Source organism: Grammomys surdaster, unplaced genomic scaffold, assembly GCF_004785775.1.
Source record: "Grammomys surdaster isolate TR1022 unplaced genomic scaffold, NIH_TR_1.0 437, whole genome shotgun sequence".
In the NCBI taxonomy this organism is placed as follows: Eukaryota; Metazoa; Chordata; class Mammalia; order Rodentia; family Muridae; genus Grammomys; species Grammomys surdaster.
Window position 1 is genome coordinate 814021 of NW_021604856.1, and position 22111 is coordinate 836131.

At 44.2% G+C, this 22111-nt stretch overlaps 1 protein-coding gene across 1 annotated transcript in view; it reads right to left on the reverse strand.

The window, feature by feature from the left end:
• Rab8b (RAB8B, member RAS oncogene family) overlaps window positions 1-20819 on the reverse strand; it is a 69333-nt gene extending 48514 nt beyond the window's left edge. Inside the window, exon 1 of the mRNA XM_028781454.1 lies at window positions 20641-20819. Coding sequence (XP_028637287.1) covers window positions 20641-20764 — 124 coding nt within the window. The 5' untranslated portion in view covers window positions 20765-20819. The remainder of the gene's footprint in view (window positions 1-20640) is intronic.
• Between the last annotated feature and the right edge of the window lie 1292 nt (window positions 20820-22111).

Sequence of the window (22111 nt, forward strand, 5' to 3'; positions counted from 1 at the left end):
ACACCTCCACATGATGGAAGGGGATCGGGAGAGACCCCAGACACACCTCCACATGATGGAAGGGGATCGGGAGAGACCCCAGACAACACCTCCACATGATGGAAGGGGATCGGGAGAGACCCCAGACACCTGTGGGGCAGCTAGTCTGGCACACAGCATGAACAGGAGACCCTGTCTCAACAAGGTGGAAGAGAAGGACTCCATGCATGTGCCTATGTTCACATACACAAACACTCATGTGCACATGAACATGCATACATACACATCATATACACACATTAACAAAGAAAGCAAACTGTTGGGACCTAGAGTTCCCTTTTCATTCCAAAGAGGAAGGAGTAAAGAAAAAGGGAAGGAGGGAAAGAGAAAAAGAGGGGCAGAGGGAGGATCTAAGACATTAAGAACGTGCTTTTGGTTTCTGCCTAAGTCTTGTACAAATCCAACAGAAACCTCATTGTTTACGGATAATCACATGTGCTTTTAATTATATTCTGGAACTGTGCAAGCAAGACCAGCAAAATCACACCATGGCTCTTTTACATGTTACCATCCCCTCCCCAGGCAATGTATAAGCACAGGCATCTGTGGGTGATGACATGTGAAGATGGCCACTCACAGTCAGGGTTGGATGTTCCAGTGCCTTTCTACTCAGATGTCAATCATGAGCCTGTTAGCTGGGGCTGTTTTAGTGAAAAGGGAAACATTTGGGGAAGTCCAGAAGCTACCTGCTACCCTCCCACGACCATGTATGGAAATTCTTATAGAGATTCTCTTCCTCCCTTTTATGTTTTCCTACAGTAAGTCTCAGAGGTGGCGTTTCCTTTCCTTTGTCTACTTATAAAAACCACCTTAAATCCTACAATACTCTATGAGGATTCTGTTATTTTTTCCTTGAGTCAAAAGTAGTATCAGATCATCGCTACTGTCTTTCCTGATTCTCAATCAGAATTTCTCCTACTCTAGATGAAAGTGACATTTTTTTCTAATACAAAAATAAAATAATTTATTTTAAATCTACCCAAAATTGAATTGAACTAGAAAAAATATAAGTCACAGCTGAATGTGAACCGGAACAGAAAATGTCCTGGTAAAAGCCCTCCCTTGACAACTGTCTCACAGTCCAATTTCAAATCGTAAACACATAACAGGGGACAGCCTGAGAGCCCACTGTCGCCATTTGTTGTCTGCTGGGGGTGGTTTAGCAGACAATTCCAGCTACATACCAAGGACACTGCTACACCAACCCACTGAGGTGAGGGCCAACACACTGGGCAGGAAGGGCACTTCTGAAGGAGGCAACTGACCAACCAGGAGCTTTTATAGATGGTCACTCGGTACGGCACTACCAAGGAAAGAAAGATTCACACAAACTATCTAGGGGCTTATCTGGAGGTTCACTTTGAACTACAGACTCAGATGGAGCGTTACTTTGTGCATTTTTACATTTAAAAGGAAGTATTTGTTAATATAGTACCAAGAAGCTTTGTGAGGGAAGTTTCAAACGAAGGTTCTCACTAAAGTCTTGCTTAAGTAGTCTTTCTTGTCCAAATGTTTGGGTTAAAGACACAGAAGGGTTAAAAAAGCTTATCGTTCAGAGGTCTGGTGAGTGTGGATTCTAGGGCAGGACACCTCCCTACTGCCCAACGCAGCAAGAGAAGAATGCACTCAACCTGCCCGTGGCCTCGTGTGCATCTGGGGAGACTCCCCATCTTAGTGATTTCTACACTTCTGATTTACAGAGGATAGTCTATTATTTGTTCTCCCGTCACAAGAAGTTAGGTAGGCCAGAGAAGCCGAAAGGAGACCTTAACATAAAACAGCCACATGAGCTAACGGACAGCAGAGCCAAGCTGTTTGGTTTGGACTTTTGCAGTAAAGACTCATATCTGAAACTAAACATGGAACCCTCTCCTTGCCTCTTTTTCTGCTCTTACCTTTTGATATCAAAAGGGCCCTTGTGGGGCTCATGTATGGTGTCTGATGACAGAAGAGGTCACCTCAGATGGAGCTGAGCACTAGCTCTTCAAAGCTCTCAGAACCTCCCACACATGGGGGCAAGCGTGCTCCATGAAACACTGGAGAAGTGAGGCTAAGCCTTCATCCGCTTCAAGCTCTCATCTTTTATTTGCCTACCTGTCATTCAACACAAAACCAGCCCACAGCTTAGTAAAAGAAGGCCGATGACAGGCCCACTGGCCACAGGCGCAGCCACCAGCTGAGCCATCACTGCCCGGCATGTCACAGCCTTTCAGAAGAAAAGACTAGACAGAGGAGGCAGTCACTGATGAGCCCCCTGCTCCTCTCAGTGTCCTATCATTACCCCCCACATCTAAAATAATCTCTCAGGGCCGAAGTGCAAGCTCAATGCCGTTTAGCATATATACACCCCAGGTACACACCCCAAAATCCACAGACCTACCACCTCAGCATCTGCAGTAGATAGGAGGATCGGAAGTTCTAGGACAGCCTGGGCCATGTGAGATCTTGTCTCACAGCACAAGGGCTGGATTTGATCCCCAGCACTGAGAAATGAACCCAAATGTCCGTGAAAGAACAAACACATCTACACATACACACATATGTCCATACGTGTGTGTGTGTGTGTGTGAAATAATTCTACCTTTGGCAGGACACAGATGGACAGGGAAGGCACTAAATCACAAAATAAAGAAAGCCCAGAAAGGACAAATGCTCCTCACTCTGACTCATCCCTGGAAGCTAAAGAGAAAAGCCTTGAGTTTATGGAAGTGGAGAGTTAGAGGGTTGGGGCGGGAACTAAACAAGGCCTGAGACATACTGAAGAAAGGATACAAAATTTCAGTTAGATGGCAGGTGTTAAGTCCAAGAAGGGACCTGGTTGCAACATGGTAACTATAGTTAATAATCCATTGTAGTCTGAAAAATTCCCTAAGAGACAGATACAAAGTACTCTTATCCCAAGAGTTACAACTTGGGAGGGAATATCCTATGAGTTGGCTGGATTTAGTTATTTCACAAATTATATACTTCAAAATAGCATGTTGTACATGGTAACTACATCTTTTTCTTTCTCTCATTGTACCAGCTACAAAATAAAAATGAGAAATTTTTCATGGGACTATGCCCTTTTGAGTGTAACAGTGGTCTCTAGACTTTTAAATTAGTTAACAAGCCCTGCCTCCTCTCAAGAAAAGTGGTTATGGAATGAATGAAAGAAGCTGAAAGCAGGCCAGCCTGGTCTACCTGTGAGTTCCAGAACAAGCATGGCTAGGTACAGAGACCCTGTCTCCAAAACAAGGAAAAAGAAAGGAATGAAGGGAGGGAGAGAGGGAGCGGGGGGGGGAGGGAGGGAGGGGAAAGGAGAGATTGAATGCTAGCAACTCTGCTCCATAAAATGTTCATGGAGGAAAGTAAGTGATATGGAACTGGTCTCTTCTCTCTCAAAGAAACAGAACAGCAAGAACTCCACTGCACTGTTTTTGCTTGCTTGTTTAGTTTTCAGATGACAGGCAGATAAATAATGACCATGTATTATCACATCATTAGTTTATAAGTAAAGAAATGTTTTTAATTCTAAAAACTTTAAAATGGCATTGCTTCGCATTTAAGAGCCTGTCTTAGATCGCTTTTTTATTGCTGTGACAAAATACCATGACCAAGGCAACTTATCAAAGAAATCACTGAATTGGGCTTATGGTTTCAGAGGGTTCATGATGGAGGGCAAAGGCATGGTTGGCAGGAACGGCTGAGAGCTCACATCTTAATCAGCAAATGGAAAGTAAGAGAGAGCTAACCAGGAACCATGTGAGCTATTAAAACCCAGGCCCAGGCCACATCTCCTCTAACAAGGCCACACCTCCTAAACACACCTCCTTCCCAAACAGTTCCACCAACTGAGGACCAATCATTCAGATATAGGAGACTATGGGGGGTCATTCTCATACAAACTACAACAGGGTTATGAATAACATTACACTTGCTAGGTGAACTGGAGCTAGATCCCACCCAGTAAGCCCCAGGACACTGGGACCTCCTGTTAAGAGCAGGAGGTACAGCTAACACCACACTGTGGGGAGTTCACAATGACAGACCGAGAATGATGGAGAAAGTGTGATCTTTAAGGAGAATAAGGACTTAAAGGCCAGTGAGAGCTATGGTCTAAAGTTAACTAACTTAGTGTTAGACGGAACTAGGGGCATGCAGATGCACTCAAATGAGACTGAAAGTGCTCTGGCCACTTAAGAGGACATTATAGTGCCTAGGTGAGCACTGTTGAAGGCCTAAACCAGGGCAGGTAGAAGATGGGAAAGAGACAAAGTTGATGACCAGGTTTTGAGGCTGTACACAGGGGAGAATAAATGACAGTGTTAATAAACAGGTGGACTATCGTTCGTGGAGAGGGAATGACTTCTTCAGGTCAAAGGATAAACAAGGAAGAACTGGGGAGAGGACAGGAATATAAGATAGAAAGTTGGGGAGTCACATGCAATGAGGCAAGGTTGCCTCAGTCACAAGGGCTTTTTCAATTGGTTATATTTTATTAATTTATTAATTTGTACGTGTATTCTATACACACACAGACACACATGCACTCACGCATGCACCATAGCACATGGAAATTGGTTCTTTCCTTCCACCATGGGTGTCCTAGAGATCAGACTCAGATGGGGAGGTTTGCCACCCCCTAAAAAATATTTCTGAACATTTACAACATGACAAGCACTGGACTGACTGCGAGAGAGCCAACAACCAAAAGCAATACATCTGCTTCCCACGCTCATGGGGTTGGCAAGCTGGTAGGAGGGACAGACATTAGTGCAAGAATCATACACAGGAGCATGATTACAAATTGTATTAAAGTGTGTCTAATTTCCAAAAGAAAAAAATCACTTGGAAAACAGCTTTAATTACAAGGCAAAATGAAACTACCAATGGCAACAGAAGGCACAGTTAGGTGGGGCAAGCCTGGGGAACGGTCAATTCTGGAGCTGATGGGCTGGTGATAAAGGGTGCCAACCACTGATGAGAGGCCTCAGGGCACAGATACTTGAGCAAGCCACTGGCTATGACAGGCCATAAGAGTTCTGAAGAAAACAGAGCAGGACTTTGGGGCTTAGTAAATGCAGTGAGCTGACAAGAAATCTTTCAAGAGGATGACCAACTAAAGAATGGAGAGGATTTTGATGGAGTTGAAGGCAGAGCAAAGAGAACCAGCTGAGACAGAGGAAGGAAGGAAAGTGAAAAGCTGGAGTACCAGGAAAATCAACTAAGATGGCAATGGCTCCTGAGAGCAAAAGGTGACGGAGACAGAGAGGGGGTCAAAGTGGTAAGGATGCTGAAGACACACTTGGTGTCAACCGGCCAGTCACTCAACTTTTACTGGTGGCTTCCTCTACACTAAGAACTGTGCGTGTCTGCAGGGGAATTGGTGCAGTCAGCAGACACTGACGACATCAACACTCTGAGTGGAAAAACAAAAACAGGTTGACTTTATCTTATATCTAGAGAATGGTTCTAAGCAATAACATGATAATTACGCAGCCTTTGAAGTACGTGCATGTGCCAACAAAGAGGAATCACTACTGATGAGCTCAAGAGCGTTTCCTGGGGAGGACCGTGTATACAGTGCTGGTGCATTTGCTCCTGGAAGAGACCTGTGTGCCTGAGCATCAAGCAAAAGGTTCTGAAGATGCAGGCCATGGTGCCTGCCCTTCTCCTGGGAGCTGCTGTCCTCACTTTGAAGCACATTCCATTGTTCAGTACTGAGCAGTAACTGAAACATCATCACAGGCCTTCACACTTTGTTCAAAAGCAAACCTCAGACCATGTGAACATTGTTTCTGCACATGAATCTGGACGGTGTATGCATGTGCGGAGGCCAGAGGTAGACATCTGCTGCCTTTCTCAACTGCTCTCCACTTTACTTAAAGAGGCAGAGTCTTCCACTGAACCCAGCCTATCCAGCTTGTCCTAAAGATCCCTGCCCCTGCCTCCAGACCACGGGTTACAGGCAAGTGTCCACATCTTTCAGCTTTTCTGTGGGTGCTGGAATCTGAAAGCCGGTCCTACAGCAGGCGATGAGCCATCTCTTCAGCCCAAATACCTTAAAATTTTTAACAAGACATTTTTCTAGATGAATCACAATTTTGGGAAATAGACCAAAACAAAGAGATCCGTGGCATGTTTTTTGTCTTGCTTGAACTCCAAAAATGAACTCTTAAAATCAACATAATCTTTAAAATTATAAGTCAAATGTATTACAAATATGAACATAACCCTTTCAACTAGAGTCAGAATAAAACATTATACTCCATTAAGCCCCAGATGACCCATCTCTGCCACCTATTGTGATTATCTGTCTGTCTGTCTGTCTGTCCATCCATCCATCCATCCATCCATCCATCCATCCATCCATCATCCATCCTCTCATCATCATCCAGCCCAAGCTGGCCAGGAACTCGCTATATAATTCAAGCTGGCCTCCAACTGTAGATCCTCTTGCCTCAGTCTCCCGAGTATTGGGGTTATATTTATAGGCCACTGGGATTAAAGGTGAGTGTACCATTCCAAGCTATCTATCTTTTTTTTTAATAAAAAAAAACCAATGTCTTTATTAATTCTTTGAAAATTCCATATAATGTATCTCATATCTCAACTCCTCCCAGATCTTCCCCTCCCAGCTAGCTATCTTTAATGTTTAAAAACTCTTTTAAGTTCTCACCTTAGCTTCCTGGTCCAAAACAAGTGTATAGAAGAATGAGCACAGTTAGGGCTTTCTGTCTGCCCTATGCATATAACCATGGTACTACACGCCCTATGCATATAACCATGGTACTACACACCCTATGCATATAACCATGGTACTACACGCCCTATGCATATAACCATGGTCTACTAAATACCCAGAGAGGGGAACATTCAGAGGGGACGGTGCTTGATGCTCACGCTGACACATCCGCTGCCTTAATTTTCCTAATAAGACACTTTAATGATTACAAAGAAATTAATACCATGTATTGATGCTATAAAAGCATAATTAGCAACTTTTCTAAGATTAAAGGATCATCACCTTGATTATTAAATAAAGAAAAACCTATTAACTAGCTTTCAAGTTGAGTAATTTACTCCATTAAAATCAGCTACACTATTTCAAGATTTAATGTATTGTTCAAATTCATGTATGCAAACAAATTCATTAAAATTCAAGAGACTTCAATGCAACACTCACTGTACTGAAGATCCAGAGCCCTAATAGAGCATATAGAGCTAAGAATATTTAAGCTGAAATACTTGTCCCTTCTGGGCAGGCCAGTCAATATGATTGTTTTTGTTTGTGTTTTCAGCCAAATTCACACTCCCTTGAGAGTATACAGTAGCAGAAAGACCAAGAAATGGCTGCTTACGCGGTCATGTAGAGGTCAGGGGCTGCTCTTGGGTGCCTGCTTATGTCAGGTGAGGTTGGGACCAATCACTTTCATTCGAGAGATGCATCTAGACAATATATCTCTAATAATAGCTTCGTAAAAATATACACAGTCCTAAAGTTTCTGGACTAATTTTCTAGAACACTGACACACACCTAATTACAATAAGCCCATACAATTCCTGCCCACATATTATAGAATCCATCCTAATATGGGTGGATATCAAAAAGACCTCAGCATTTACTGACCTACTATGTGTCAGTCCATGTTAAATGCTTTACTAGATTACATCATGATAGGGCCTCTGTTGAGAAGAGGGAGCAGAGATTGAGCAGGCTGAAGAACTTGGGGAGGACACACAGGAGAGAAAGAGCAGTCATCCAGCTTATCTTAGGACATGCTATCTCCTTTAAAGATGGCCAATTTAAAAAAAAAATCTGCTTGGCAGAGGGACATGTCAAAAATAAAAACTCAACTGTGCCTCAACTAATGTGCCTTGATTATCTCATTTAGAAAGTGGGGTGATAACAGAACACAATACTGCAATGATTCAATAGATCAGTCCATGAAAAATGTTAATGTCTAAAGTAGCACTTGATATACAGTAAGCACTCTATAAAAGTTAGCTCTTATAAAAAGCAAACGCTAGTCAACTAAGTCCCCAAAGATTTCCAGGGTTCGTTTAGCTGTCCAGGCTTATCCGTGGTGAACTGGAACTGACTTGATTTATACAGTTCTTACATACGACTCTGTGTGTGTGCACACACGTGTGTGTCTAGTTTCAAAGCTACGCTACACATAAAAATGCATCTTTTTCTCAAAACAAACGTCCTGATGAGGAGCTGTTTCCTTTATCAATTAAGAAAATGTTAAAATAATTTGTCAGAGGATCTCAAACAGGAAGTGTTAAAATCAGGAGCTGAACTTGGGGGTTTCCAGGTCAAAAGTCCTAATTCTTTTACATAAACTGTTTGGGTTTTTCTGTCTACTCCCACTTTGTCCACTGATTGTAACTTGGATTAGAGCTCTGAAACGAGACCTTAGACTTTTCTAGAGCAAGATCTCCTGTCCACGAAGAACCACCCAGAAGGTTCACTGCAGACTTGCCTGGGGATATGTGACTAGCATCTTCCCCACTGTACCACACTGCCGCTGTGTTCTCTGGGACACCAGTGGCCTGCTGTAGGAGGCCTTCAGCTCTGCTTCTAGCCTCACAGAAGCCGACAGATACAGACATGCACTGTACAAACTGAGCCTCTGGTAGCTGAGCGCCCAGGTGCAAGTTCATGCGACAAAGTAAGTGGACTTGTCACATCAAGTTTAGCTGCTCAGACTTCCCTTTGTTCCGGCTCACAGTGGCAAGCTGGAGACTCAGACTTAGCAAAAAAAATCAGGTATAGGTCTACTCTACAATACCACTGAGGAGAACTTTGCCAAACAGGGTTTTCTAAACAGAGCCAGAGTTAGGTAGAATTTCACTCCCTAAAAAAGGACAGGTTACAGGAAGATTAAACCTGACTTGTGGAAGGAAGGAAGGAAGGAAGGAAGGAAGGGAGGGAGGGAGGGAGGGAGGGAGGGAGGGAGGGAGGGAGGGAGGAAGGAAGCTTACAATTAAGGTAGCTGTTCCTAGCAAATTATAGTCTATGTAAGGCCAAGCACACATAAATAAAGCAAACCAATGGCACCATGTGGAGAGACAACGCAGAGATTTCTGATATAACTAGTTCCCTTTGCACCAGGGTTCAGAATTAAGCCCTGTCCCCTTCTGCTCCCGCTCTGCCGTGCACATATTTGATTGCTTCCTAAGGAACTAGGTAGGTGGCCAAGAAACAATTCAAAACCCCAAGTCCTCTGACCTCCCAAGCCAACAGACAACACAGATGCACATCCACATTAGCTGCTGCCAGGGCCTGTGAAGGAGACTTGTTCGTGTTCCCAGTCAGCACACTTCTTAAGGGTTTCATTACACATTTATTCCAGGCCACTGAAAGGGATTGTATCTAGGCCTAAATGCTCAATACACTGAAATCCACAGAAAATTCCAGCAGTCACTAACTATTGGATTCCCTGTGCAACTTCAGAAGCAAGAAGATCTAGTTCAATTCTTACCCAATTCCAGCTGCTGCTTTTTAAAACCCAAAAGTAAACAAGTCAACATGTCCTCGGAGTCCAGATCTCTGAGTTTAATCCCTTCCTTTCCCTCCACAAATGTTGACCACATCCAGATCGAATGCTAAACTAGTAGTTTCTTTTGAACCAAGAACACTGAAGGCAAATGAGACATGAAAGAAAGGAAAGCCAATGCTCAAGACAGGATTCAAAAGCACCAATTTCTTCAGTGCTACAAACACTGAGCCAGTCTACAGGAGCCTGGATTGCCTAAGGCTTCTTCATTCTGCCTTCATGTCAACCAAACATTCCGGCCCACTGGTGAGAAGAAGGTATTGCCATTAGCTGAAAATGATAAGAAAAGTCCATTTTTCTTTACAGACACTGATTGAACAGGCTGACAAAATGGGGCTACAGGGGAACTTTGAAGACAAGGAAGCCTTTTTTTTTTCTGCTGAAGAAGCAACCAGCGTAAGGTCTTCTTTGAGAGGAGCTTGTGCAATAACGGATGAAGGGCTGAATTTACAAGCAATCAACAAATAACTGTACAGCCAGTCATCACTCTTTCCTAACGGAGTTTACGTGAGTGTGCTTAGGGAAGTGAGTACTATGTGATATCTCTTCCAGATAAACAGAAAAACTAAACTAACATTTCCATTTTTAAGCAGTTGAGAGGATGAAAGAGATGGCTCTGTGGCTAAGAGCATGTCCTGCTCTTGCAGAGGACCTGGCTTCAGTTCCCAGCACCCACGTCAGGTAGCTCACAACTGCTTGCAATTCTAGTTCCAGGGGACCTGACTTCCTCAGGCAGCCTCACACAGGTGGTGCATAGAAAACTCACACAGACGCACATAAACAAACAAAATTAATCTTTAAGCACCCAACCCTATATTTCATAGTAAAATTGGATCATTAGTCTGGGGGACCGCCCCTCCCATTTTACATTTCAGGAAAATGTCTTTAACTGGAAAGAAGCTGGAAGCCATTGTGTTGCACAATACTATAGGCTATAGTAACAGTAACTAAGAGACCATTTAAACAAAAAAAACATGATAAATTAAAGGAAAGCACTATCTAAATTTATAATGTAATGGTATTTATCAAGGTTGAAGGCTGAGGGACCAAGACATGGAAACATTTTTGATGGTAACTCAAGTTTTATATTGTAATTTACAGTAGAATTTTATCTACAGGAAATTAGCTATTTCCATTTTTCCATAAAATTTTTATACTGTGGGACTAGAAATTTTTAAAACAATGAAAGCAAACAAAATAGGAAATGCACCCACTCAGATCCTCCGTGGCAACAGCCTCACGTGTCATTGTTCAGTGCTACTGGGACTAAGACAAATATGAATTTTTACCATCCATCTCTAAACACGGAAGAGTAATAGCTAGCAAAAGTCATTATTAATTCCCAGATTCTTGGGCAGGAGATCCTAACTCCTCATTCAATGGTTTACTTTAGCTGTCAACATGAAGTAAGACACCAAAGAAGGAACCGGAGAAAGCGGTGGAAGGGGGACAGAGTACGAGCTTCAGTCTTTCCCGCCACCAGACCAAGCCTTCTCCCCAAGTCCGGTAGGAGTGAAGTGCTAACAGTGGTCAGTGAAATGAGAAAGTGAGATAAGGCTTTTCAAAAATGGAATAGAGAACTCTCAAGAACGAGTTATTTTCTGAAGTGTATCAAAGGTTTTATCAGAGGTTTTTTTTAGAAGAGAAAAAGGTAAAGACTTCTTTGCTGAAAACCATACAGAGCAACCCACCCCATCCAGATTTATAAGTGACAAACAGGGTACTTCTGCTCACGACATGAGCTTTTCATCTTTCTAATGGACTCAAGAATCTACATGTGCTTAAGGAGATAATGAATATTTCATAACTCCTATTCCAGATAAACATTGCATCATGGCCTAAAAACTAAACTTATAGTTCAGCGTTGAATTAGTTCACCCTATATTTCAAAACAGAATTTGATCAATCTCTAAGACTGCCCTTCTACTTTATACATCAGGAAAGAGATCTATGATTTATTAAAATAATTACTGCCTAGTTTTTCAACAAAACAACACAATTAAATATGATGTGAGAAGCTCTGCCAGTTCAAACTCTGGCAGCGGAAAGCTTTGGAACGCTACACATTGCCTAATCTCGCTGCGGCTGGTTTATCATGATGAGGTGGGATGCCATATCTAGCTCTGCTTCTGCAACCATGCCATGCTGCCTGCCACACGCTGCCAAATGCCACTGTGGTCTGTCAGGAACTCGGCACCTAACTTTGACGAACATGGTGCCATGCAGAGGTTTAGCCTTTATTCTGGGAAACAAGAAATAAAATTCTGGACTGAGGAGGATAAGAGCTCCCTGGGAAATGCCCAAAGGTTCGGGACGGGTAAATATCAGAGTGCCTAATTAGCTGTGTTAGCTCCTACAGGTAAGGCTGCAAATGAAAGCAGCCCGAGGAGCTGCTGGGAAACCCTTCTAACATTCCAGGTGGCTTCTTTTAGGAACTGAGCAACTAAGAAGCAAAAGCATATTAGCATCTTTCTCAAAGAAGCCAATTCCTTTCCAGTTCTTATTCGTTCAATTTGAAATAAGAAAAATCCCCTAATTTAAAAACTGATCATAGAAGAAAGAGGGGTCAGGAGGAATCAAAGGAATTGTGGAAGGATGGGTGGAGGAAGAGAGTCATAGGAGAGACAACTCGAATTGGGAGGCATTTGGGGGACAATGTGGAAACTTAGTGTCGTGGAAACTCCCTGGAATCTATGAGGATGACTCTAGAGAAGATTCCTAGTAGTGGGGGACAGGGAGTCTGAACCAGCCATCCTCTGTAACCAGACACGGCTTCCAGCGGTGAGACTAGGACATCAACCTAGCCACACATCTTCAACCTTCAATTTGTCCTACATGCAAGATGTGCTGTGGTAATGGTGGTGCAGAACCTGTGGGAGTGGCCAATGAATAACTAGTCCAACTTGAGGCCTACACCATGAAAGGGAGCCCCTGCCTGACACTGCTTAGATGGCCAGGAACCAGAGGCTGTATAATCCAGAGACCTAGAATAGAACCACACATGACTGGCAAAAGCAAGTCAATGCAATGATTCCGAACGATATTCTGCTAATACTCATAGATCCGGGCCTAGCCCAACCGTCATCAGAGAGGCCTTATCCAGCAACCGATGAGAGCAGATGCAGAGACCCACAGCCAAACGTTAAGCAGAGCTCAGGAACCAGAGAGGTCGAGGACACCATGAGAACACAGCCCACAGAATCAACTAAACAGGGGCTCACAAAGACTGAAGTGACAGTGACAGATCACGTATGAGTCTGAGCTAAGTCTTCTACATATATGCTATGGTTGTGCAGGCTGGTATTCTTGTGGCCCTCCTAACAGCAGGACCCTTTTCCTCCTAGTGGGTTCAGCCTTGATACTGAGAGGCTGTGCCTAGTCTTATTGTAACTTGTGATGGCCTATATTCAGTTGATATCCCTGGGAGGCCTGCTCTTTTCTGAAGGGAAACAGAAGTGGAGTGGATCTGGGGAAGAGGGAGGTGAACTGGGAGGAGTGGAGGGAGGGGAAACTGCAGTCAGGATGCAATGTATAAGAAAAGAGTTTAAGGGGGGGGGTGCTGCAGAGATGGCTCGGGGATTTAGAGCATTTACAACCACCTGTAACCGCAATTCCAAAGATGTGATGCCCTCTACAAGAACCTGTATCGCATGCATATAAACTCAGATAGACACACAAAGGAAAAGAATACATCGTTACATACAGTAAATCGAGTAATCCTTGTCTAATGTTTGTCAACAGTAATGTCTAATGTTTAGTCATAGCACGCTGCACAACCGACAGCTACCTGCTCATGTTAGAAAATAGCCTACGTGGAGGAGGGTGCCACCCCGCTTCCCCATGCCGGATGTTAGGAAGCCATCAGCATCCTCCATCTTGCTGAGCTTGAACAGGGCTTCAGATCGCCACAAAATGCAGCATTCCAGCAGACCACACCCCAGGTGCCTGCACCCCCCCCACACACACACACAGCGTATAATAGTCCTCACTCCGTTCTGAAGTCACTTCAGCCCAGCTAAGCATCCCTCAAGATGCTACGGCAAAGGACTGAGCTGAGTCCTTAAAGAAATTTACCTTGCAATAATTTCAACTCAAGAAATGCCACAAAATTGCAATTTCACTGAAACCATATAATAGTAATTGCTTCCCCTTCGTAATGATTTTCTATCATAACTGCACATATTCGTTTTCCTTAGATATAGGCTATCCCCGTGCTACAAAATCGAAATAGAATATGAATATGTGTCTGTGTGTGTGTGTGTGTGTGTGTGTGTGTGTCTATAGTCTCAAAATAGAATTTGGGTGTATTCAGCCCCAAGGCCCAGCCCATTCCTAATCTACTCGCTTCCCTGTGACTCAAACAAGTGCTGTGCAGAACACAGACACAAACACAGCTCCATCTGCTAATTAAAAATGGGCATGAAACTGTTAACAGGCATCTGTTGCATTGTGTGAAGCTAATGGGCAGAGACAAAGCTGAGATGCTCTTCTAATGCAAACCCAGTGATTTCACTCATTTTCTGTTTGGTATTTATGAAAGTGGGGGGTTGGAAGCAGGGTGTTAAAATGGCTTGTTATGCACAGTTAGAGACAAGCGAACTCTCTTTCAGATTCTAAAGCTGATTATGAGGAGGTAAATAGCATTTCTATATTAACCAGCCGAATGAAACAGTTTATCTTAATTCAGATATAATCTAGCCATGTCTAACTCCATGAAAGAACAACAAATCCACACAATGCTTTCTTTACAGTCCAGAACTCATCACAATTCATCCATCTACCCGTTCATCCACCGCACCATCCTAGAAAGTAGGCCTTGGAGATTTACTAAGTGTCTCTGGCTTGATTTTTGCCTTGGGAAACTCTCAGGCCTTGAAAAACACACACAAATGATCACACTCCATCAGAGATGAATCAACTAAAGGCCCTGGAACAACCTACTCACCCAAGGCTACAAATCTAGGAAGAGGATACAAACCCAGGCCTGCCTGACTCTGGACCTGCTGCACCCCTGAATTCATCATGCCATCTCCTCTACACCACAGCTGAACCTCTCTGTTTCACATACCTAGAAACTGAAAAATGACCAAGGGTTTACTCATGAAAACAGAGTCCTGATGAAGAATCCATTTTCAAACACTGTAACCACCACACACCCTTGACCACCATGCCTGGTTTGTAAGGAGCCTCCTCTAGTTAGCAGCCTCATCTAGACTCAGATACGTCTATTTTACATTGGCCACAACACTGCCTAGTTATCTCTTAACTGACCATAGGTTTGTGGTTTTCTAAGAAAAGTTCAGACTATCTTGAGGGCAAGATTCTTCCAGCGTGGTAATGAGGACGACAAAGCAAGAGTCACGGCCACTCCCTCCGCCCAGTGGGCCAAGGTCCACACCTCCTCTTCCAGCTCCCACCCAGGGCCAGTATTTGAGGCCCCTACCTGACCCATTCGAGTTCGCACTCTGACCCAGGTAGGAGCAGTTGGTAACCTGCATTTTTCGATTCATCTTTCCACAGCTACACATATCTCAGACTCCACAGTCAGACTCTCTTCCTAGTCCTTCCTATGGAACCCTCTTTCATGCTGCTAGGAGTATCCTTGTCTACAAAATGTCCAAGGAGCCAGTTACAGCACACAGATGTGCTGCTCTGTAGACAGGCAGGCAGAACCGACCCTGAGACAGCTCAGACCAAGCCAGCAGCTCCTACTAGCCTCCTTCCTGTGGGGCCCTTCCTTTCAGATTCAGTTCTAAGAGTCAGTGACAAAGTCAACTGTTACACTTTTCTTGGTCTTTGAAGGCTAAACTTATTTTCCTCTTAAACAACATCCTAGCTGATTCCCCTCCAGCACTTTTCAGTAGATACAGACAGTGTTGCTGTTGTTGCCAAGTAAACCTACCCGCCCCCAACTTGCTGCCTGCCAAAGGGTGGTTGAAGTTCTTTATTAAAGAACACTTAAGACAAATCCATATTTGTCCCCAATACTCAGTTTACCCATGCTGCATTTCTAGAAAAGCTTTTTTTCATGGACTAGAACACCCATCAGGGAGAAGGGGTAACCCTTTATCACCCACCACGAAGGCTACTTCTACCTAACACTGCAATCCACACTAGCACCGAAATGGGAAGTCTACCCGGAGCCCTGGAAGAACGTAATGACATTAAAATAGGCTTTATGCACAAAATGTTCCATTTGAACTTGCATGCTCTTTGGTATTTTAGTTTGAGAAGTTGAAACCAAGGAAAACAACTACGAAAATGAGAATCAAATTCCTCCATGTATCTGGCTCATGCTCGGCCAGATGTTGACATCATTTTGGATAAAAATGTAAATATGACAGTTGGTTATTTAGCCAGTGAGTCGTGATAAAAGTTTTAAAATAAGATCAACCAAAAGCAGCTTTACATTTTAAGCAAGGGTCAGGAAATTTGCTCTATGAAGGAACAGTTAGGAAACACTTGTGGGCACTGTGGGTCACAGATGGTCTTCGTTGCATATTCCTTGTTGTTCTTATGTTTAATAACTTCTTTTAAAATGTTAAAAAGCAGTAAACAAAACAAGAAAACATTTCTTAGCACAAAACAGGCTGCAGGCCCAGCCTGACTCTCGGGCTACACTGGATCAACTGACTCAAAGGCAAAAGACGCCTGGAGAGAGACTGCAGCGGTGTAGACACAATGGTGTGCCTCAGAGTGTTTAGCTGACATTTCACATCAACAATCACCAGCGTGGGGCTATGAGATGATCTGATGAGTTATTTCACACGTGGAAGGAATGTTAATGGCAGGGTGCACGATGCTCTCCTGACCTGAAACTCCAGGCCTGGGAGAAAGACCAAAGGCTGGATGCTGAGTTACTCCTGTGGGGTCTCTCAGGACCACTTCCCTTAGCAGAATGCTAACCAAGGTGGCAACACCTTAACTTCCCACACTGACAGACACATGTGCAAGTCCAACTAGTCTTGGGAAAACATGGATTTACAGAGAGGCTCACACTCATCCACTGGTGAACAAGACAAAGAGTCCCGTTTGATCCAGAGTGTCAGCAGTGGCTCTTCTGGAGATGAGGAATTTGCATCTGTATAAGCCGAGGCAGGGCATAAAGTGGATAATTTCTACAACTCTCTCCACGTCAAACAATGACTACACGAAATAATGAAACCACTCAGGAAATACCTAACAGGAAGAAGGGGGGCAGGGCAGAGGAAAGATGGGGAGATAATCAGCTTAGAAGGTCCTACTGCCGGACAGAATTCAGAATTGAGTCCTCTCTCTTCTACCAGCACCTCGGTCAATACAAGGTCATTTCAGGATGTCGAGGTGCTCCTCGGACCCACATTAAAATGCACCCACAACCTTCAGGAAGCATAATAAATAGTGACATCGTTTCATCATTTCTATCTTAATATTTAAAAGTATTCACCTAAATGTTAATTATGATGGTATAAGAGGAGGGGCTGGAGCCAATCTAAAGTTTTCGTTTTTCAATTTTCTAATATTTGAACGTAAAAAGCTAGTTAGTTGGCCTGAGGGATTAGGCCTGTCATTTCAAGTGACTAACTCATCTTTACTCCCCGGTTTGCAAGTATTATCTGACTAACAGACTGAAAGATTTCCAGAAAGCCACTTGAAAGAAAATCTACCTTTTACCAGGACAAAGAACAGAAAGGACTCCAAGTGGCAAATCTTAAGAGAAATGAAAAGAATATCCGAGACAACTGAACCTAGACTCAAAATGACTGTCTCCTCTTTCATGATGACGGACTCCATCCACAGTCTAAAGACGAAAGAACTGTTTTTAAACAAACACCAGCAATGCACGATTAAAACAAAAGCATATCCTTGTAGTAAAAAGCAGACATGGGATATATCTGCCAAATACATACAAACACAGGCCCTCAGAAGGGATCTTTCCTGGGGCGTGGTGCTTATCAAGTTTGTAGCAGTACTTCAAGAAGACCTTGTCAAACCCAGTCACAGGAAAGCCCAGGACTTCACACAAATGGGCACTTAAATTTAATTAAATAGGAAAAGAAGGGTCACCAACTGTCACAACTTCATATTGGAGGTGTGGTGTGGGGCCTGGCGGGAGTGACACTGCCACTAGAAATGTGAGCACTTCAAGTTGGTGCTTGTGGTCAGTCAGGAGCCTGTGGAACTTCATTTGCTCTCAGGTAGATTAAGTTCTCTGGCTGTCTGCTACCACTTCCTGTTGGAGTTCTGGGGCTCAGTAAAAGGTATGGGAGTTTCCCTCCTCCTATCAACTGAAGACACAGCTTGACGCTATTGTCACCACATTCACCACACAGAGAGTACAAGGACCAAGAGTTCCCATGAGCTCACCATGTAACACACACCTAATCTGAGCTGTCGAAGGACACTCGCTTTAATGCTTTAAATGTAGCGTTTAAAGTGTGAAATACAATACACCACACACACACATACACACACACACACACACAAACAAATATGTTGGGGAGGGAATAGCTAGGGATTAAGTCCAAGGCCTCATCCGTGTTAAACATATACTGTATAATCCAGTTAAACCCCTAGCCAAGAAAAGTCATTTTTAAAAGATAGTGTTAAAAGGTCCTTACAAGAAATGTGGGACAAAATGGGGGAGGAGGGGGAGAGGAGGGAGCTAGTAAATCTACTGCAGAGGAAACCAAGGAATTTAACATGCTGTGTTAGTGAGATTTATTCACTTTATTTTCATGTTTTTCCTTTTAAAAAAAGTTTTATGTGTCCCTGTGTGCGCCTGCGTGGGAGATGTGCACACGTGAGTGCAGCTGCCCAGAGAGGCCGGAGGAGGAGGAGGCAGGAGCTCTATAGTTGGAGTTACAGGCCCACAGGAATATATGAGCCACTTGCTATGGTGCTGGGAACTAAACTTGGGTCCTCTAGAAGAGCAGGAGGTACTTTCAGCTGCTGAGCCATCTCTCTTGCCACAGACTTAGTTTCAAGGCAGGAGGAAAGTTCTGAGAAGTTCACACATGGACCAAACGCTATCCCCCATCCTTAACTTCTTAGAAACTGTCCTTTACAATCTATACTGAAATATGAATTCAACACTAAAAGAGTTATTTGGGGTTTTGAAATTGATACCAAAAACGAATGTCCTTTAGTTGCTGTACCAGCTTTCATCAAGCCTCTTACAAATACACTTGTGAGATGGGAGATGACATTTAAAATCTGCTTCCTCAGAAAAGTCCAACTCAAGACTAACTGCCAAGAACTTGCAACTCAAACTTCCTTACGCCCAGACATCACAACACCCAGATTTCCATTCAGTCTGTAGGAGAAAAATCAGAATAAACTAAGGAGAGTCTTTACCAATGCTTACACTGGAAAGTGCTCTATACCTACTTTTAAAATGTCACCTTATTTTAAAATGTCACAAATATTTAAACATAGATTTTGTTTTGTTTTTAATTCAAGTGTTTAAGTGGTTTTTTTTCCTGTACAAATGTATGTGCACCATGTAAATAAAGTTCTAGTCCCCACGGAGGCCAGAAGAGGGTGCTGGATTCCATTAGAATTACAGGCAGTATGAGGTGCCAGGTGAGTGCTATGAACCAAACCTGGTACCTTAAGAGCAGCGAGTACTGAGTACTCTTAACCACCGAGGTGACTTTTCAGACCCTTAAACATACTTATTGTCAACACACGAGTTCCCCGCTACTTGTGGATCACCTGGAAAGGTAGTCTTAGAGACCAGAAAGATTTCCCCAGACAACCAAAAATCTGATGACTGGGACACAAAATTGACTGCAGCTATTTATGGAAAAAATGGTAAGACCATTCTGCTGAAGGTTTAAAATCAGTTTTGACATGCTCTCCGGTTTACAACTTAAAAATCCTGTTTACCGGCACACAACATCTTTTACTACAGACAGAAGAAGGACAGCTCCCAGTGAAGAGTGGAAAACTTTTTTCTTGAACTGATTACAAGTAATTGGGAAATAAATATACAGTATGATTCACCTACAAAGTAGAATCAAAGGGCACTACTCAGGGAGGCAGGCGGAATTTACAGTCAGTCGCTTGGCTTAGACGTTACTAACTACTCAAGCTCAAGAATTTAGAAAGTTGAGAAACTGCTGCTTCCCAAGGCACGAAGTAAAGCGGTGAACAATAAATGTCTAACCACTTCATCCCCCCTTAGAGTCCCCAGCCCCTCTAATTCCTATGAACACTCAAAAGATTTTTAATACCCTGTAGACATTAATTACTCTGTCATTAGTCATTTTTAAAATCTTCTTGATTCAAAGATGTCAAGAGAAAATGGAAACCAGCGTTCCCAGTTACTAGGGAAAGTCCTGAGCCCCGCGTTTTCCATTTCCTCTCTGATCTCTCAACCCCTGCACTACATCCGCTGCTTCCCCTTCTCCTTTCTAGTTAACACTCAGTTCTCCCTCACTTTCTCCACCAAGTAGCCTCCTGTCGCCCTCGGGTCGCCCTTCTCCCACCTACAATTTTCTTCTGCGTTTTCTCTTGGCATCTCTGTTGACACCTTTATAGCCAAGATCGCATCATGTCTTGCTTCCTGACCATTCATTCATTCATTCCCCTCAATTCCCTGCTGACCGCCTCCTAGTCTCACTTCTCTTCTCCCTGGGGTCCACTGTCCCTTTACTTCATTGGAAGCCCCTCTTTCTCACGTCCTCAGCCCTTCATGTCCCTCTTCACATTTCCTTCCTCTTCCCTGTCTTTCTAATCCATGTTCGTTTCCATTCTCCCCTCCTTCTCTCTTTCCGTACGATTTCCTGTGTTCCCCCGACACTGTCCCTCTGGGACGCCTCCGCCTCCGCCCCGGAGCCCCTCGTGTCCCCAACACCCCTGGTTTCCGATTGCTCTGGTTCCCTTTCGTCCGCCCGCAGTTCCGCGTCCCCACCCGTCCCTCTGAGCCTCGCCGGCTCGCACTGCCCTCTCGGCGGCCCCTCGGGGTCCCCTTCTCGGGGCGCCAAGCCCTCGCGTGCCCTCTCCCAGGCCCCCAGGTACCCGCCCCCCGGGTCTCAGCTCCCGTCCCGGGCCGCGGCCGCTCCCTCACCGATGGTGGAGATAAAGGTGGTGTTGAAGGCGTCCTCTGAGAAGCGGAACAGGAGGCAGGTCTTGCCAACGCCGGAGTCGCCGATGAGCAGCAGCTTGAACAGATAATCGTACGTCTTCGCCATCTTCTCGCTCCGGCCCTCTCTGACCGCCGAGAGCAAGCAAGCGGTGGAAAGCGGCGCGGAGGGGGCCTCTGGCGAGGGGGCGTGTCCGCCAAGCCACCCGCGCCCCGCCCCGCCTCTCGCCCCGCCCCTTTGAGGCGACAGGCTCGCCCCTTCCCTTCCCAGCCAATCAGCCCGTGCTTTGTCATCGCCTTCCGCAACGCGCGTCTTTATGGGATTTGTAGTACTCTGGGAGGAGCCGCGGGCGTGCCTGACCCGAACTGTCCGAACAACCTCCCTGGATAACAAATCTGAGCGATGTGGAATGATGTGTTAGGAGTTTCTGCCCTTACAGGAAAAAAAAAAAAAGGGGTTTCGTTTCAAACTCCTCTTCTTTCGCCATGAGAACTTGACTTTGTTGTTTCTTTGTTTGTGGGCATGTTTCAAATCCAAGATCTCGGAATCTAACTCCCGCAGTTCGCTCATCTACTCGCCTGAACTCGGAGCAGACAAGCTTTCCTTGGAAAGGCAATGGTTCACGAAGTCTGGATTATCTGCAGAGTATTAGCTTCTCCAGTTCCGGCCCATTTCCTAGGCCCCCTGCCACAGCCCTTCAATCACAGAGCTCAAGGAGTGATATTAGCGGGCTAATTTCATTCCCACTCGTGCCTTCTGAACTGCAGGCCACAGCCAAATGCAATGATCATTTTAGAGTCTCTGCTTCATAGACAGCGCCTCGCTCCTCGCAGGAGGATAGAGTCTAAAAAAAAAAAAGGAACGAGAAAGAGAATGTGGGAAGGCTTGTGCTACATACAACTTATAAAATAGTTATAAAATAGACTCACCTGAGACAGGAACTTTGGCCATAGAGATGCAGAGATTTCAATTTGGATTTGGTCTAGACTAAGCCACTTCACAGCTGTGTGAAGTCTCACAGGCTTGACACATCTCAGTTTTCTCATACGAATGTAAAACAGACTACTTCATACTGTAGTGAAAATTAAATACTGGGCGTGAAAGCACTTTGAAACTCTGGTAAGGTGCTGTGAAGTGTAGGTGTTAGTTGTGTTTAAATTTATCACTCCTCGGAAGGCTTTCAATTAATGGGTGGCAAAAGGCAGGGAGGAAATAGCACTTTGATGTATTCAATGCAAGCCTTCATCGTTTATTACCCTAGACTAATTCTTTATTGTTCAGTGCTCTTTTATCTGCAAGTGGCAGAAACCCCAGACAGATCAACCCCCTGTGAGAGAAGGGTTTACTGTCCAGACTATGCTGAAGGAGTGGCTGAGGGGACCAGGAGCTTTATCTTGTCAGAAGTCTCTGTCTCATCTCTGCTTCCTTTTCAGTTTTAATCCAAAATGTTAAGTA